Source organism: Neltuma alba, unplaced genomic scaffold, assembly GCF_004799145.2.
Source record: "Neltuma alba isolate B1F8T4 unplaced genomic scaffold, ASM479914v2 tig00010421_pilon, whole genome shotgun sequence".
Lineage (NCBI taxonomy): Eukaryota > Viridiplantae > Streptophyta > Magnoliopsida > Fabales > Fabaceae > Neltuma > Neltuma alba.
The window spans coordinates 362,837-382,730 of record NW_021635323.1 but is presented as its reverse complement, the minus strand read 5'-3'; the positions used below and the strand labels follow the sequence as shown (position 1 = coordinate 382,730).

Here is a 19,894-nt window from a genome sequence, read left to right as displayed (position 1 = left end):
CCAAATATGAGAGGTGGTAATATTTTCTCTCCAATTTTCTCTTCTCTCTATCTTCTCTCCTCTCATTTTCTTTCCTCTTAACTTTTTTCCCCATCCAAACAGAGTGTAAGATTATAGGAGTACCTGCAAATCATTGTGCCTCACCCAAAAAAAAAAAAACAAACATTTAAAACAAAATAACAAATTTCAAAGGTATTAATGGGCTTTGGGAAACCAAGAGGGATAAAAGCATACAAGCGTGAAGCCCAAGGAAGCCATAATGGGAATGCTGTTTGATACGTCTATATGGAACGGCCCAAAATCATCGGAGCTTTGGTTTCAGCATGTTGAGACTGAACTCTTAACAGCCCACTGTCACTGTTGCTCACTAAACCGGTGGGGGCCTGAGACGCGTCGAATAACCGCCACCGCCGGCCGCTTCTTTGACGGCGTGGTCCAAGGCCAGTGTAGTGTCTATTCTTTTTCCGATCAAGTTTAAAATTGCTGCCTCTCCGAGATCACTGGAGACTACTGTCGAAGGCAAAGCGGCCAAAACTGGAGCTGCTTTTCTTCTGCTCCGCCAAGCCGTTAATCGGTGTTTCTTAATGATTTTACAGAGTTGGGGACCTACTTTTGATGTTCATGATCTGAATTCTGTTTAGATTTTGGACTGGTTGTGGTTGTGTGTTACTTTTCTCGAATAGCAATGAAGTACTAAGGTTGCTTTGCGTAGTTGATGTCATTAGTATGTACTTCTTATTATTCTCAATTCTTTCTCAAAAATATGTTTATGATGTTGTTGATAGGAATGATGAATAAATGTGTGATTGTGGCTGATGTTAGATGACACAGATTATTTACATATATTTTTTTTTTCAAATACTCTATTATTTTTCTGTTTGGAGTTTGGATAGTAAACTCAAGTGTTTTAACATTAAATTGGAATGTATGGCCTGAATTTTCAGTTATGACGTGTTTGTTTAGCTGTGCGTTTTCTAGTTTGAGCCAAACATTTAGTAAATATTTCGATAATGTGAGTAATCATCATGATTTCAATTTTCTTTTTGGAAGTTTTGATCTCCAACGACAATATGGTGGGTTGGGGTGGCTATAGGCAAAACTCTAGTTGCTTGGACCTGCCATCATGCCCTGCTCTGCCTTAACGTTGACTAGGAGGAAGCTCTTCAATGCTTTAAACTCTGATCATGAAATGGTGTTCCTGTTTGGGTCAAAACAACTTTATACTGCTGTAGTTATTGAGGAGAATGAATGTATGGTGCCTAAACAGATGGCCCCATTCTTTGTTCTGCATCTTCCCAGCTATTATTCTCACCCTTCTCTCTATGTATCTGAAGCACAATAGCTGAAAATGAAAGGTAAAGGAATAAAATGGTAGAGAAAATGGAGCTTTAATGTTCCTGACCTGCGCACAAAAAAGTGTGGGGTGGAGTCAAAAAGAAAAGGGTAACAATAATGTTCTTCCACCTCAAGAGTAGTTGAATTGAAATTTCTAAAAAGTGGAAGGGGATGAAAAATCTAGGTTCTTTAGTACTTTATTTCATCTGAAATAAACTTGTCCTTTGATAACCATAAAAGAGTGTCATATTTATGAGAATGACATGTTCAACTTCAACTCTGCACTTCTAAAATTTATTCTTGTACTAAATAAAACTCTCAAGCTTCATCTGTATATCAATATGCTATTTCTTCAGAGATTCTTGATTATTAGGTGCTTTCTATTTGTAGAGAGTTGATATCATATATTATACAGCATGGAAGGCCACATGGGTGATGAAAACAGGAGAATGGAAGCCTCTGGAAATGCCAGTTTTAGTATGTATGAAGCTCAAACAATTGAAGAACCATACAAAGGTATGTTGCTTGAACCAAAGAAAGACTATTTTCTGAGAGATTATATTGCAATGCATTTATAATGGGAAAAACCTGCATCTTTTTCTATCCTTGTGTCTTTAATCTACCTGCTAATTTATCCCCTAGTTTCCTCCAAAATAGATAAATATTGGTTTGACTAGTGTGCAACAATATCCATTTGTTCATTCAAGTTATTGTGCTTGATAATGGTACATGTGAAGCATTATATCTGACTTTTCAACACTTTGTTAGTTAATATAAGCTGAAAAATCTACACTAGAAACAGGGTCACATATATTTAAATGTGGGAAATATCTTGACATGAGGCCTAAAGAGAACATTCATCAGTAATCAACTCTGAAGTAATCGCTTGAAGTTCACTTCACAATGTTGCTGCTTTTCAAGCTAGCCCAGCTTTACATTGTGAATTGACAACCCTGAAACTTGTTAAATGGCCCTAATGAAATCCCAGTCACTCAGGTTCAATTTTCCTTGTTTTCTAGTTTACTATTTATAGCGTATTTACATGAATTTTCTGTGTTACTGTGATTTCTTGGGCATGCTTTTCTCTATGACATTCCTCCTTTTGAATCACTTATTCAACATCATTTTGATTTTTGTAGTCTTGCAATCTCAAATACGAGAGCATGAATATTGATTCTATTAATTTTTCATACGAGGTTCATGTATGACATATTGTCAATGGTTGCTTCACTCAGATTTCTACACTTAATGTCAAAACTTGCGTTCAAATCTCAATGTTCCAATAGGTTTATGTAAGCTGTGTTTTCTATTTCTATTTTCAACATTTGATTTGCTTAATATTGTCATTATGTTTTCTATTTCTTAATTCAATATGTGCATGTTAGACTTGAAAAATTGTAAAGAAATAATGTCATTTTTGTATGGAAGAGCTCCACTGGACGCCTCTGGTTTTCCTTTTTTCCTTTCCTTTCCTTCCTTCCTTCCTTCGTTTTGTGGAGGGGTACACTATAGGCAAAGAAAAGAATTGAATGTGCGTTAGATATGATTGGTTTGCTCTTTATAGTTAAATGCAACCTCTAGGCCTTCCTAATACACATCATACTTAATTTAACTACTCTCAAGAATTAACCTACGGAAAGTTGAGTTTAACCACCTGTCTCCCTTCTCTGTTATTATGAAACAACAGAGTCATAAATATTAACTCCTGTATTTTCTATTATATTTTAAATGGAAAAGTGCATGATCATGAGGATAAAGATATTGTTCTGTGGCCTCCAGATGAGAGGTGCAGATTGTTAGGGAGTTCTTCTCAGGGAGAGTTTGGCATTTGTGATGACCGTGCCATCCAAGAACCATATGAGAGTATGGAATTTGAATCTGAAGATGCTGCTAAGATATTCTATGATGAATATGCTCGGCGTGTAGGGTTTGTCATGCGTGTTATGTCTTGTAGACGCTCTGAAAGGGATGGAAGGATTCTTGCCCGCAGGCTTGGATGCAATAAGGAGGGTCATTGTGTCAGCATTCGAGGGAAATTCGGACCTGTTCGAAAGCAAAGGCCAAGCACAAGAGAAGGTTGTAAAGCGATGGTTCATGTCAAATATAATCAGTCTGGAAAATGGGTGATAACTAAGTTTGTTAAAGATCATAATCACCCTCTGATAGTTTCCCCTCGTGAAGCTTGCCAAACAATGGTAGGTTTATGTTTCTTGTTTGACTGTATACTAACGAATTTCTAAAATTGTCTATTGCAATTTTTAGTTATGTTCCAACAGGTTAGTGACTATTGTTTCTCGTCTAGCTTATAAACTTTATAAATGGCCTAAGGTAATGTTTGTGAATTAATATTGGTATTATATATGTCGGCAAAAATTTTAGGTTAGGCACTTGCATAATGTCCAACAGGAGAAATTAAAATGGCGAAAAGAATCTTGCCAATTAAAAAACAATGAATTTACTTAGACTTTAACCCAAGTTTGCATGATAAAGATGAACCCCTCCCAAAAATATGCTTGAGTAAGGATTTTAAAAACTAATTTTCTATTCAGATGCTTTTCTATTAAGAGAGAGGTTGAAGAGGAGTTATCATTTTAGTTATGCTGTATATAGTTATCCTACTTCGCTGTATATAGTTTATATCTGTTGTTCAATGTGCTCCTCACAACAAGTAGCGTCTCTATTTCATTCATTTCTATTGGTTGGCGATCGTTATTTTCTGCCTTGGTGATTCCATAGTGAATGCTTTAAGTAGCATGTGACATTGTTCCCTAGTTAATTTTAATATTATGTGGTGAAAGAAAAGCCATATATTAGTCTCTTTCATGATGTCCAACAAAGAGAAAGTAAGCTGATGACATATTTCTTTCTGAATCTAATGCAACTTTAAATGGAAAATTGCACTGGAGGATAAACCTCTCTAAGAAAACTGATATGTTGTGGGTTAAATTTGATGCTTTTGTATTCAAGGCGGTGGATACTATGGTAGCAAAGTAGGGGTATTTAAGTTCCACATTGAATAGCCTGGGATGCTAGATAGGGTATTTAAATTAGTTGGTTCTTCCACCTTAATAGCTAGCCTTTGGGAGAGGTTTCCTTAGCCCATTGAGTACACATCAATTAGTACCAAAGCTGATTGTTGGCGGCTTTGGAAAGGACTACTTATAGAGGGTTCTAACCAACATGGAATTCAAGTGAAGTGTTTCCAAGTAAAGTGTCATATAGTATGGTTGTTGGGATGTTAATTCTTTATGTGGGGAAAATTGATATAGACTTAGTATAGGGTATCCAAGTCTTATGTTTAAGAGTGTCGATTAGCATGCCTTCTTTCTTTGTTGGTTTGTTGTATTTTTATTTTATTCATTGTGGTTTTCAGTATAGTATCTTTCTAGCTTATCTGATTATTTTTTAGGATAAGATTTGTTTAGATATTATTAGGATATATTTACTAAAAACTTATTAATGGTGATTTGCCCTAGATTTTGTTGAGCTAAGGAGGCAGGCATGTTGTCCCTACTATCAAAATAAATATATTAAACTGAAAATTGAAACCAGCTGAATTGTTAGGCCTCAGTTTACGTATGCTAGAAAGAAAGCCCATATATAATCCAATCTAGGAGGGCGGGTGTGTGAATTGTGTGATGAGGGTAATGATGGCATTTACGTAGTGATAGTTAGATGGGAGGAAAGGATAGAAGCGTGTGTTGGTTAGGAATAGGGGATATGGAAATTGTTAGATAGTGGTGAGGAGAGTGGTGCTTCTCGAATGCACTAGGCCATTTGGTTACCTCTTGGTTGTATCATCCATTAGGCTATCCCCTGTGGATTGTTTTTCGATTCAGTGCATAATATAGAATTCTGGAGTAGTTTCCAACAAAGGTATCAGAGCACGCATTCCTGGAATGGTCAATACCTGTCGTGATAGCCAAATGAAAGAAATCAATTCACGCATGACCTAGAATGAGCAGAAGGTTGAACAGCTGTTTGATGAGTTTGTGATCATTAAGACAATGGTCACTGATGTTCTAAATGAGCTGTGGTCCAGGAAGTAGCCCAACGTTTCGGAGGTCACTCAGGGTGATTCGACTGCGTTGGCCTAAAACTCCGACGGTTGGCTCTACAGCTATTGCGGTTGAGGATTGGGGTGGTAATGTTGATTCGGAACATTCTACATTTTGTAAGCTCGATATGCCCCTGTTTTCGGGTAAGGAACCTATGGGATGGATTTTCAAGATTGAGCGCTACTTCAAAGTCAATAAGGTGATTGAAGGAGACAAGGTGGATGTTGCCGTGTTGTGTTTGGAGGGTTGAGCTTTAAATTGGTTCCAGTGGAAAGAAGTCCGCTCTCCAGTGGGTGACTAGAAAGGGCTGAAGCATGACTTGATCCTGCAGTTCCATCCCTCTCAATATGCTACCACTTATGAGATGTTAATGGCTCTACGACAGACTCGGTCAGTGGTAGATTACATTGAATGCTTCGAGTTGATATCTGCAACCTTAGATAATTGTGACGAGGAGGTTTTGATTGCCGCGTTCTTAAACGGCTTACGGATGGAAATAAAGGCGGACCTCCGTCTAATGAAGCTCGGGACGTTGTCTGAGATAATGGACATGGCACTTCGGTTGGAGGAGCAGAATTGGTTTTCTCTAGCCACCACTATTCATGCGGGGTGGGGCCTCCACGAAATTGGGTTGACGACAAAGGACCTGTCACGCGAACCACATCCACACGGGTCCACTCCTCATCTGGCCCGAGCAACACTACAGTGGTCACAGGCTAGAGTGCCACTACGGAAACAAGGACACCTAAGAGTTTGAAGGCGGTATCCATCCTTGTCACTCAAACTAGCCGAACAATACCCAGGAAGTTGACTGATGCTGAGATTGATCGACGCCAAGAGCTGGGCCTCTGTTTCAAGTGTGATGAGAAGTACCGACCCAATCGTTGTTGCAAGAAGAAACAGTTTCAGGTGCTTATACTGTCAGAGGAAGTGGAAGAGGAAGAAGAAAAATTCCTCTACCTGGGTCGGGTGACCCGTTGGAGCAGGATCCTAACCCTGATGAAACCGGGGTATCCACGGGGTAGTTGATGTCATTATCATTGAACTTGTTGGCGGGGTTTACTGGTGGTAAGACCATCAAACTTGTCGGTTGTGGTAAGGATGTCTTAATTCTCATTGATTGTGGGGCCACTCATAGCTTTATTCACTGGGATCTGGTCAAATCTCTCCCCCTCCCTTATGATCATACTGTTGCTTTTACGGTACAAGTTGGGGACGCTCGCAATGTTCAGGGTATAGGGGTTTGCAGAGATGTTTCCATTCATGTTCAGGGACTTCACATTATTCATTCATTATACCTATTCAGATTGGGCGGATTTGATATTATTTTGGGAGTTGATTGGTTGGCCTCCCTTGATGAGGTCTGGTAAGCTGGAAGCGGTCTACCTTGAAGATTGATATGGGTGGTGATTGGGTATGCCTTAAAGGGAATTCGGCACTGCACAAGACCCCTATGTCCTATAATTCCTTATACCGGTCGATGAGGAGTGATGAGGAGGCCTTCTTTGTTGAATTCTCTGAATTAAAGATGACCAAGTTAACGGCTTCACCAATCAGTGACGACGTTTAGGCAGTATTAGGGGAGTTCCTTGTAGTTCAAACCCCGTTGCAAAGCCTTCCCCCTGTCCGTAACACCGACCACACCATTGATTTGCAACCTGGGTCCAATCCCCCTAATGTTCGTCCCTACCGTTATCCTCACAGTCAGAAAACAGAGATTGAATGACTGGTTCAGGAGATGTTAACTACTGGAATCATTCGTCCTAGCAAAAGTCCATTTTCAAGCCCGGTCCTATTGGTGAAAAAAAAAAAGATGATAGTTGGAGGTTCTATGTTGACTACCGAGCTTTAAATAAGCTGACCATCCAGGATAAGTTCCTTATACCGGCGATTGAGGAGCTGTTAGATGAGCTGGGTGGAGTACGGATTTTTTCTAAGATAGATTTAAAATCAGGGTATCACCAAATTCACATGAAGCAAGGGGAAGAATCCAAAACTGCATTTCGTACTCACGACGGCCATTATGAATTCTTAGTTCTGCCTTTTGGCTTGAAAAATGCTCCATCAATCTTTCAGTCCCTCATGAACGACATCTTTCGGCAGCACCTTCGCAAGTTTATTCTTGTGTTCTTCGATGACATTTTGATCTACAGTGGCGACCGGTCTTCTCACTTGCAGCACTTACAGCTCACTCTGCAACTTTTATAGCAGCATTCTCTAGTTATCAACACTAAGAAGTGTGTGTTTGCTCAGTCCCAATTGGAATACTCAGGCCATATTATATCTACTGAGGGGGTCCATGCAGATCCATCTAAAATCAAGAGTATGAGTTCTTGGCCAATCCCTGCTTCGATGAAAAGTTTGAGAGGATTCCTTGGATTGACAGGTTATTACCGATGTTTTGTGTGTCACTATGGTATGATTGCGGCACCCGTAACTGATTTGTTAAAAAAGAATGCTTTCTGTTGGTCTGCAGAAGCCCAAGCAATGTTTGACAAACTCAAAACAGCTATGACATCCGCTCCAGTGTTAGCATTACCTGATTTTTCTCAACCATTCATTGTGGAAACAGACGCTTCTGGTACTGGGTTAGGGGCGGTATTGATGCAGTCTGGTCGACCCTTGGCGTATTATAGCCAATCCCTATATTCACGACGTTGCCAGATGTCAGTTTTTGAAAGGGAATTGATGGCAATTGTCTTTGCTGTCCGCAGGTGGAGGTATTATCTATTGGGATGCCCTTTTATTATTTGAACAGATAAAAAAACCCTCAAGTTTTTATTAGAGCAGCGGGTTTTGGAGGATTCATAACAAGGTTGGGTGTCCAAATTATTGGGCTATAACTTTCAGATACAGTACAAACCAAGTACTACCAATTCTGCCGCTGATGTGCTATCTAGGAGAGACGAGACATTTGACCTTCAGGCCATTTCTATGGCCCAACTCATTGCTATGGATGCTTGGGATACTGAGGTTCAACAAGATGCGACTTTCGGGCCAATTATACAATCCTTGGCAACAGGCAAGTCGGTTCTGACGGGATATACACTCAAGGGCGGGCATCTCCTTTTCAATGGCCATCTGGTACTCCCGAAATCATCCTCTCGAATTCTTGTCTTGCTACGTGAATTTCATGATTCACCTATTGGAGGTCATTCGGGGTATCTTAGAACTTATAAATGCTTGTCTCACTTATTCTATTGGGATGGCATGCGTCGTGATATCCAGAAGTATGTGGGAGCCTATGATGTTTGCCAAAAAAATAAGCATTTGGCCCTTAGCCCTGCTGGTCTTTTGCAGCCCTTACAAATTACAAACCAGGTATGGACAGATATATCTATGGACTTCATCTCTGTACTACCTAAATCACAACACTTTGACACTATTCTGGTGGTAGTGGACAGGTTTACGAAATATGCTCATTTCTTGCCACTGCGTCACCCCTATACTGCTGCTCAGGTTGTAGCCTTATTTGTTAAAGAAGTTGTTCGCCTACATGGCTTTCCACATTCTATCGTGTCTGACAGAGATCAGTTATTCCTCAGTACTTTCTGGAGGGAGCTTTTCAAGTCTGCTAGCACTTCTCTTAAATACAGCTCCAGTTACCATCTGCAGAGTGACGGCCAAACTGAGGTAGTTAACTGTAGCCTTGAGACCTACTTACGATGTTTCTGTAGCGATACACCATCATCTTGGTCCAAGTGGCTCTGTTGGGCTGAGTATTGGTTTAATACCAATTACAACCGCTCTTCTGGCATGCCTCCTTTTCGAGCTCTGTATGGCCAAGACCCTCTTACCTTGTTTCGTTTGCAAGAGCCCACCTCTACTTGTGAGGCTGTTAATGAGCAAATTTGTAGCTGAAACCTCATTTTAGCAGAGCTGAAGGAGAATTTGGAGCATTCTCAACAGTATATGAAGACTTACAGTGATAGGCGACGTCAAGAACTCCAATTTATAGTAGGAGACAAAGTTTACTTACGGCTGCAACTGTATCGTTTTCGTTCCTTGGCTAGGAGGCCCAACGAGAAATTGAGTCCTCGTTTTTATGGGCCGTTCTCAGTGGTCGAGCGTGTAGGTTTGGTGGCCTACCGTCTTCAGCTTCCAGAGACTGCACGTATTCACCCTATCTTCCACATTTCTCGACTAAAGAAGTCCCTCTCTCCTGACGCCCTGCCACAGCCTTTGCCTGCATATTTGACTAAAGACTTGGAACTTCCTGTGGTTCCTTTACAGGTTGTCCAGCACCGCCAATTGACCAACGGTCAGATTGAGCTCCTCATCAAATGGGCCAAACTTCCTGACAGTGATAACACTTGGGAGGACTACGATGTTATCAAACAGCAATTTCCTGACTTTTGCCTTACGGACAAGGCGACTCTTCATTGGGGGGGGGGTATTGTTGAGCATGGACCTTAGTTTACGTATGCTAGAAAGAAAGCCCATATATAATCCAATCTAGGAGGGCGGGTGTGTGAATTGTGTGATGAGGGTAATGATGGCATTTATGTAGTGACAGTTAGATGGGAGGAAAGGATATAAGCATGTGTTGGTTAGGAACAGGGGATATGGAAATTGTTAGAGTGGTGAGGAGAGTGGTGCTTCTTGAATGCACTAGGCCATTGGGTTACCTCTTGGTTGTATCATCCATTAGGCTATCCCCTGTGGATTGTTTTCCGATTCAGTGCGTAATACAGAATTCTGGAGTAGTTTCCAACAGTTTCCTATCTGACTTGAGTATCCATCAAGATCAGGGCTTTGGAATCCAATGAAACTTGGTTGTAAAATTACCTACGATTCTGAAGTTATCATATTAAAATATATGAGGGGATTAATAAACATAGAGGTATTTTGGCCTTTGACCCAAATTAAACTTAAATCATGCTCTGTCCTCTCTAATAGCGTGCATTAGAAGTAACTTGCTTGTGATGAGATTTTATGGGTAAGATCTTTGAGAAAAAAATCTTGAAAGAATGCTTGTCTTTGTATGAGTATCTTATATGACCTGCTATTGCATGATTAACTCCACCTTCCCTTGTCAACCAAACAAACAAAAAAAAAAAAAAGGCAAGAATAGCGCTGGGGACAGAAAAATGGTTGAATGCAGGACGAGTCACCTATTTTTTCTGGGCCATAAAATCAGTTGATCCATTTGATTGCAAGATTAGTAGAGGCAGCAGGTTGATGATTAAGTGTTAATTGTTTAAGACTGAAAAATATATCTAATTTTATGAGGAAGATAAATATGAAATTTATATTTTTTTATCAGATAAATATGAAAAGGCTATACACTGGATTAGTTAAATGTGGCATCCATGCAGACAAGTATTTCTAGTGAAGCTGAGCAGCCTTGCTGGAAACTTCATATTAATCAATCAAATAGTCACGTTAATAAATAAACTCCTTCTGTGGCAAAATTTTCTTCTGTTGTGGACATACGAAGCAGATCTTATTGCACATGTTCTTAATTATATACTATCATTTAATTTGCATCAAGTAGGCAGCATAATCTGTCTCTCTTTACCCTATAGAAGAGATTATGAATTTGCAATCATGTCCTGAATCAAGTATTTCTCACTTATTGCACTGTTTTAGGACGAGAAGGATAAGAAAATACAGGAATTAACAGCAGAGCTCCGAAATAAAAAGCGGTTGTGTGCCACATATCAAGAACAGCTAACTGCTTTTATGAAAGTTGTTGAAGAGCACAATGAAAAGCTTTCCGACAAAATTCATCATGTAATTGATGATTTAAAAGAATTTGAATCCATAGAGGAGGAGCTCTGGCACAAGAAGTAGCCTTGGCAATATGGTGAGTGTTCATATTTTGAACTCTTTTTAGTGGAAAACATTCTATCTCCCTATCCTTTGGTGTTCTTAAGTTATCACTTATGTTCTGCTCTTTAATGAGAGATTTTTAGTGATATTGTCATGGAGCGTAGCTTCTCTAAAATTTTCAAATTAGCAAGGACTATAATTCTTTCACCTGGCAAAGTTCAACTTCGGATTTGAATGAGGATTGGGTTTCAATCAATCCTTATGTGCATCTAGTAATTTTATGGCAGAAAGGTTTTACCTCCCGTAAGGGTTCAAAGCTTTATCAGTTGGCATCCTTCTTGTTTGAACTTCAAAGAATATCATTGTTATCCCCCAGTTAGGATTTCTGGTAAATGTTTTAACTTTAGAAGTGTGATTTTGGAACACATTTGTTTTTCTCTTCACCTTTTTCGCTTTCTACAACTCACCAAATGATTATCTCTCCCCTACATTGTCTCTCACAGTAAATAGTATCAAGGCAAGATTTATTTTAATCTGAACTCATTGGAACGGATTTTTCTGAATACTATGTGAATTAACAACCAGAACTTAGCAAATCCACGTTATCTATCAACTACTGGGGGAAGCCCATATTTCTCTGAATTATCCTCATCCCAGAACAAGGTCTTTTAAGAATATTCTTTTCCATGAAGCCGTGTGCTGTATTGAATGAGCCCCTTTTTAACCTTGGTCACTTGCTATGAAGCCCTTGTATTTTTAAATCGACTAGAGGGAGCCCCTATTCATTTGTATGAAGAAAATGAGCTGCGCCGTTCACAACTTGTGAATAATTTGACTCCCTATACGTTTTATACTTTGTATTTGATTTGATGGTTATTACATGTCAAATATCTGGTTGCATTTGTGCAAACTTGACTCTTTTAAACATAATCAGAATAAATAGCTTCGCTGATTTAAGCAAATTCTGCTAACTTCACGGTTGGTTTTCTCACATCATAGATATGATTGTCAAAATGATGGGGGCAAGATCTCAATTCATGAGTTGGGAGTGTTAAGATTTTGGTGCTTCATATTTCTAGTAAAATGTGATAGAAATATTGTCTAACCTCTGCTATCATTGAGACTTGTTTCAAATTTGAACCTCTGCTATCATTGAGACTTGTTTCAAATTTGAATATTGTTTATTACTGACCATGCCCATCTTACATGCTGCTCTATGCATGTGAATGTGACCAATGATCTGAATCTAACTGGTAAAATCATGTCAATGCAGAAACAAGGATGTCTGTTGATTGAAATGACGGCTCTTGTTTCCTCTTATCGTGCTGACGTTGATGCACTGGTAAATATATGTCAAGTTCAGCATTGTGATCTGGTGTCCCTTTCTATGGACAATGAGTAAATTACTGTTTTCTTAAATGAAACACTAACTACGTAATTTGATCATTTAAATAGTAACCCCCAGTCCAGTTTCTCAGTAATCTTTCTCCAATAATTTCTGCCCCTTCAAATGACCAAACTAGGAAATTAGTCTTCATGCCTTACAACTGATGGGGCTCGAAAATGATTTGGAAGAAATTGTTGAAAAACAGAATTGAAAGTGTTATATAATTTGAAGAACCAAATTGAGAAGTCATCTTTCAACAACTACTGTAATTTACTCGGGAATTTTTGATGAGACAATGTCTGGTTATGACTGGTCACCACATTGATTCTAAAGCTGGATGATGACCTGACCTCTCCCTGGTTTGCAACTTGCTAGTTATTCATACTTGAATTAACTCTGCGTATTGGGTTTCACAAGGTAATAATGTAATCTTGTATTAGTTTTCTCCCTTGTATACTTTTTGATAGAAAGAAAGTGTACAAAACAGTTACGATTAGTTTTGTTAGAAACAGTTTGTAGCGATATTTTCTTTTTTGGAAAGTTTACACGGTCTTTTATAACTTTTTATTTTTTGTATCCTCTAATTTTTCCATGTAAATTTGATCTGATGATGTCTAGGGAGATCCGGTGTAATTCTATGTTAAAAAAAGCAGAGGACTTAAGTTCTTATAAATTGTACTCCCTCCGTTTCTTATTATAAGAGACATTTGATGCTTATGGCATGTTCCTATATATAAGAGACACTTAAAAGTTGTCTCTACTTTTTTGTGTTGATTTCCTATTTTACCCATATTTATTGTCTCCAACTCACACACTCTCTCTCCCTCCCACTTCTCTTTCTTTTAATAATTTAATTGTTCTCTCTCATGCTCTCTCTCCTTATTAATGAGGGCAGTTTTGGAAAAAAAAATTATACTTTTTACACATTGATTGTTCTTAACTAATTTTAACTGTTTTTTTTATCAACGTAAATTAGTTATTCGTCTCTTATAATAAGGAACGGAGGGAGTATTATTCACAAATCACAAATCACAAACCATAAATGGCGTGATCTATTTTCCAAACCACTAACAATTGAATAGAACTTGAATGCTTCATGAACTGCCACATAAGATGAGATTGACATGTAGGGTGTCATATTGGGCTCCTACTTAGGATGATACCTATTCTTTCTGGAACTTTTATTGGAACTACCACTTGCCTGGTGTTACGTAAAGTGATAAATCTGCCTTTTGAATTCACTTCATTATGATTTAGGAATGAATATTCCTATATTAGAAGTATTACTTGTGAATGTAGATAATTCCTTGTTGAGTTTTCTTTTGTTATGTTGATTGGTTGGTTAGAATCTAAACCAACCTACATATTTTTGTAACATGACTTGAGAGTCGTTTTATGTGAATTGATGACAAAGTTTTTAGATCTCTGCTCACTTTTATGCTAGGCTTATAAGTTCAGTTATTGTCAGTGCCAGGCAAAGAAAGCAACAGGCTGAGCAAAGGAAAAAGTAAGACTGACGTATTACTCTCGGGGAGGATTGATTAGGGGAATCCATGGTGATTGTACGAAGGGTTTAACAAAGAAAACTCTTCCCTGTGAATTTTACTATGGCATGGCTGAGTGGAATTTTACAGGATCGTGGAATCTATTGAGAGGAAGGGTTGAGCTGTTAAAATGGGTTGAAGTTGACGAACTCATAGCTAGTTTAGCTCCGTTGATTTGTTGAGTCGAAATTTAAAGGTAAAAAATATAGTAGAATTCAATATATTAATTCATTTAGCTTACAAGTTAAAGGAGTTGATAATGCCTATGTGATTAAAGCATTGAATTAAATTAGGTTCTAATTAATTTATAGTTTGGGATCAACCTAGGTCATTTCTTCTAAGGAGCAAGTTATGGGTTTTTTTAAGTAAAAATTTAGGTAATGAAAAATGCAAATGGATCTAAACTAAAATTCAAAATTCTAATTTTAAATACATGATGCTAATATTCTAAAATCTATATAAAAATTAAATTAAATTAAACGAATGCAAATACAATATTTTGGGGGGTTTTTTTAGGAGAAAAAATTAAAATAAGTAAAAGTGAGAGGTTTTTTTTTCAGGTATGGTAAAAGAAACAATTTAGGATTCTCATGGGGTTAATTTTCATAACTTAAATCAATTAATTAGACCAAAGGAAAGTAACTTAGGATTCTCATGGGGTTAATTTTCATAACTTAAATCAATTAATTAGACCAAAGGAAAGTGGCAAGAGAGTGGAATTAATAAATTTAATTACCTACTTGAAACAAAAGAAACCCTCAATTTCAAAAATCATAAGTTTAATTACCTACTTGAAACAAAGAAAACCCTCAATTTCAAAAATCCTTAAACTATTAAAGAATTCATAATAGTATAAGGTTAGTTAATTAAACTCATTAAAACTAATAACAAATAATTCAAATTAATTTTGAAAATTATGCATAAAATTATCTAATCAAATAATTAGATAATTTATTCACTCAATTAAACAATCAAGAGATCAAAGAATCCAAATTTGCAATTCAAACCACGTTGATAATTAAAAAATTCAATTATAACTTCAATTAACAATGCAAGGGTTTATAAACATAAATTTCAGCAAGTATTTCAACACAGATAAAATCTAAATATCAATCTAATCCAATCCAAGAATAAGAAAAACAGTCTAAAATTCAATTGTTTCACAAAAATACAACTCAAAATTATTTAAAGTTTTTGAATTATAAAGATAAATTGAATATCACTCCCTTGTGATCTTTAAATGCTAGCCCAAGGCTCAAGCCTCATCCATGCTTCTTCCCAGTTGTCTCCCTGTAATCTCAAGCTACCATGAAAATTATCCTTCATGCTCCAAGGTTCTCAGAAGCCACGGCTATGAGGAGTAGAGAAGGGAAGATGATGACGACGTGGTCTCCTCCTTGGATCAAGAAAAGGAATTGTAGGTGCTGTGATGTTTGCCGAATGGAATAGGGAAAGTGGGACAAAATAATATATTTTTTTAATGAGTTGAATGGCAAAAAGAAAGAGGTTGATGGATGAAGGCGTGTGAGACCAGAGGAAGGGTTATGAAGGAAGAGATTTGATAATGAATGGCGGCTACGGAATGAAGGGAATATTTTAATAGGAGAAAAGAGAATTTTTTTGGATCCAAAGCTTAAGTTCATTAATAATTAATTGACCTATTTGATATTAGTTATTGGATTGTACTTGAATTCCAAGAAATAATCTTACACCATTGGATTTCTTATATGCTCTTCCTAGACCAACAAGAATTTAAGTGTATCTATTAATATAGATTATATCCAGATATAATATGATTTATATCAAAATTAAATATTAGATATGTACAAAAATAAGGCCAAAAATTACAAAACTTTCCAAAAATCAACCTTTCTAAAAATATGAGAATTATTTCCAAAGAAATAGGAAATATTAATTTGAAGCTAAAAATAGGAAATCACAAAATATTCATATTTTCAATCCAAAATCCCAATTGTTATGAAAAATCCTAAAATCAATCAATTAATTCAACAATGCATAAAAAGTTCATTTAAGCCCAAAATATCATTTAAATCCTAAATTAATATGGGATAAAGTATATAAAAATTAAGCTTTATCAATTCTCCCACACTTACTTTTTGCACTCCCAGGCAAAGCAAACGAAGACCAAAGATCAGTAAAAGAACAAAAGAAAATCAAACAAAAGTGAATGTTCTAATCACATGTGAAAAGCAAGTCAAGCATTTAACATCTTTCTTATTCAAGTAATCTTCTCATGAATTAAAAAAACAAACATCATGGCAATTTACTTGACAAAAGGGAATATAAGCCAGAAATCCCTCACCAAAGATAATATGTATGTCACTCATCACTCAAAAGTGTATTAGCTTGTGTTTACACTCAAAATCACCCTATCTAATCCTCTTTTTGTAGGCTTGACAAGAATCTAAATTCTTCACCATTAGTAAAGCAATTACAAGCATAAATTAAAAACACTTTCATTAGGTTGTAATGGGGCTAAGGTTAAAAAAAGAAAAGGTTTAGTGTTTGGTGTTAACCTTGTGAAATTCATGCTATTTCAGCACCTTTTCCCTTAGTTATCATACTTTTTGGTGAATTAGTGCATATTTGGAAGCATTTATGATAGGAAAATGTGCATAGTTGATACTTGGGCTAAAGTTATGGATTTGTGGTTAATTGTTAATATGTTGCCCCCAGTTCATCAAATTTGGCTTTCATAGCTGTTTTGTTTTGTCAGGTAGTTGATGCCTGCTAAGGGAGCCAATTGAAGCAAATTAATTAAACAAAGAAAAGATCCAAAATAGTGAGCTGCTCGCCTCAGCCAACAGGAATTTTTGGCTGCAACCAATAGAAGAGACAGAGAGGAATTGGCCGCAGCCAAGATAAGCTTTGGCTGCAGCCAATGGGAGATTACTGGTGCTATGCGTTTTGAGGATAGCACACATCCTAGGTCGAGGGACGTGATAAAAAGAGAGAAAAGGATCGAAAAAGGGAGATATGGGCTTTAAGGGAGTTGGTGTGCTAGGGCTTTGGGAGACTGAAGAAGTTGGAGCAAGGAATTAAGCTTTGGAAGAGATTTGAAACTCCTTCTTCATGGTTTTCCTGCTATTCTTCCCTTTCCTTTCTTGTCATCTGCTATGGCTGTAATTTTTCTTTATAGTTGTGGCTTATGGTTGATTATGAGTAGCTAAACACTTTATTCTAGGATTATTTGGACCCTTGTATGGATTAACTCTTGATTACTCCTCTCTTTCTGGGATTAATGATATATATATGTGTTTATTTTACTCTTTTCTTAATGCTTCTAAATGCTTGATCACCATTTAGTTGATTTGTTCATTTGATTGATACTTGAGAAGGTTAGGTTAAGTGTAGAATTTGGGTAAAATTGTGCAAGAATTTGAAGTTTACTTGTTGAATGGATAGTTTTATTGGTAAGATAGAGATATACTTACCAACCTTGCATAGTCACTTTAGGATTGAAGCTTAAACATTGGGTTTTATTAGTCGTAACAAGAGATTGAGTAATTAATGGAATTAAATACCTGTGCTTGAAAGCTTTTACAAGTACTTTTTGACTTCTAGACTAACGCATATTTTCTTTAAGAACATTTATGAGAGGAGATAATTCAAAGGTTATGAAATACAAGGGGGATGAATAATCCTAGGCCCTCTTATCCCTTGAAGTTTAAGAATCAATCACTTTTATTACTTTCTAGTTTTAAAAGTTACTTTCAAAATTCACTTTTCCCATCAAAAGAATTGGTTGGCTCAATTTAATTAAATTCACTTGGCCTTTTGTTTGGTCTTGATTTTTGCACAAATCATCGTGGGAACGATCTTTCTCATCACTTTATTACTTGTCACCACTCGTGCACTTGCGGTGCAAATAAGTTTTTGGCACTGTTGCTAGGGATTTGGTGTTAAGAGTCCCTTAGACACCTAAGCTAGTGTTAGTAAATTTCGCTTGAGTTTATAGATATGTATAAAATTACTGCTCGTAAGTTTCTGTCCAGCTATTTTTGTTTTTGTTTTAGTTTGATACTTGCTTGTTTATTCTTTTGCTAGGTACTCTTCTAGCATATGCAATCTTCGAATTCGGATGGTTTGGAAGTGGTATTGCACATAATTGATCTTTTTGACGAAGACACTGAACCTGAAACCATAGCTGAAGATGAATATGATAGGGCTACTATCAATGACTTTGCAAGCCGAAATATGAGGGGCACCCAATCTTGTATTGGGATGCCGGAAATGCAAGCACATACCTTTGAGATAAAGCCAGCTATGATCACAATGCTTCAATTACATGGGATGTTCCATGGTCTTTATAATGAAGGTGCCAACAAGTACTTGATGTATTTCCTAGAAGTGTGTGGCTCTTTCAAACAAAATGGGTTGTCCAAAGAGGTCTTTAGACTCCGGTTGTTGCCTTTTACTCTTCAAAGGAAGGCTAGAGGATGGTTCAACAATCTTCCAGAAGGATCTATTAGCTCTTGGAATGAGGTTGAAAGCAAATTTAGGGCTCAATTCTTTTCTGATGATAAATCTGTGGAAGCTAGGGATGAATTTCTGAGCTTTAGACAACATCCAGATCAGTATCTTTATGTCGCTTGGGAGAGATACAAGATGTTGACGAAGTAATGCCTTAATCATGGGGTAGACAAATGGGTGATAGTCCAAATTTTCTGCAATTGCCTTAATCCCCAATCTAAGGCAATGCTTGATTCTATAACTAATAGAGGATACCGTAATGTTCCTGTTAATGAGGTGATTAAACTCTTGGATCAACTAGCAATAAATAATACTCAAAGCACTGATAGGAAGACTACACAAGCAATGACTGCTACTAAGGTTGATTCTGCCTCACAAATTGTTGCTATCTTATTAGTAATGAACAAGCGATTTGATGTGCAAGAGTCCCAGATGCAAAAGAGCAATTCTCAAAGTGTGCATTCTGTTCATGCCACACCTATTGTTTGTGACCAATGTCATGATGTCCATATGCCTGATCAATGTCCTCTCTCCGTGACTCCTGAATCTGTCAATTACATAGGCAAGCTGTAAAATCCTCAGAATAATCCTTACTTACAGACCTCCAATCCAGCATGGCGAAATCATCCTAATTTCTCTTAGAGTCAAGGGTAAAAATTAAATCATCCGTCATCTTCTGGTACTAAAGCACTTTATCCACCAGATTTTCAATCACAATCAAGGCAAATTCCTAACAAGGAAGAAGATTCTAGGATGGAGAGGATGTTAACTCAAATTTTGGCTAAGCAAGAATCTGCAAGGGCTGAGACTAAATCTACTCTTTTCCTCCATGAGACAGCAATTAAAAATCTTGAAGTGCAAGTAGGCCAACTGGCCTCTCAAATGAATGCAATGTCAAGAGGAAATCTTCCTAGTGACACCATTCCTAATCCGAAAAGAGATGGTAAAGAGGAATGCAATGCAATCACTTTGTGAAGTGGAAAGCAATTACCGAATGGGCTTAAACCTAGTGGAGCGAGCAATGAAGTTATTCTTGAGGAAAATAAGGAAGTTGATGAAGAAATTATAGTTGAAGAGGATGACAACAAAGGAAGAAGTAAGCTGAGAAGAGAAATGATAGTGAAACTGAAAAGAAGGGTGAAGATCACAAGAAGCAACAAGAGGCGAAGTCAAAATATATGCCTCCACTGCCTTTCCCTCAAAGGCTTGCGAAACAACAAGATGACAGCCAATTCAAGAAATTCTTGGAGATATTCAAACAATTGCACATCAACATTCCTTTAGTGGAAGCTTTGGAGTAG

General features: G+C 37.2%; 1 protein-coding gene across 9 annotated transcripts; it reads left to right on the top strand.

Annotated features, from left to right (window-relative positions):
• The first annotated feature begins 370 nt into the window (after window positions 1–370).
• LOC114756535 (protein FAR1-RELATED SEQUENCE 2) lies at window positions 371–13,122 on the top strand. Of its 9 annotated transcripts, none has more exons than XM_028945485.1 (4): window positions 371–724; window positions 1,726–1,851; window positions 3,073–3,530; window positions 12,442–13,122. In XM_028945485.1, exons 2-4 carry the CDS (start codon window positions 1,752–1,754, stop codon window positions 12,568–12,570), a joined length of 687 nt encoding a protein of 228 aa, XP_028801318.1. In that variant the 5' UTR covers window positions 371–724; window positions 1,726–1,751; the 3' UTR covers window positions 12,571–13,122. The 9 variants fall into 9 exon arrangements, with proteins under 9 accessions (XP_028801318.1, XP_028801314.1, XP_028801315.1 ...); XM_028945481.1 differs by lacking the exon at window positions 12,442–13,122 and adding an exon at window positions 10,986–11,202 and having other exon boundaries at window positions 371–566; XM_028945482.1 differs by lacking the exon at window positions 12,442–13,122 and adding an exon at window positions 10,986–11,202 and having other exon boundaries at window positions 371–597; window positions 1,751–1,851.
• The last annotated feature ends 6,772 nt before the right edge of the window (window positions 13,123–19,894 follow it).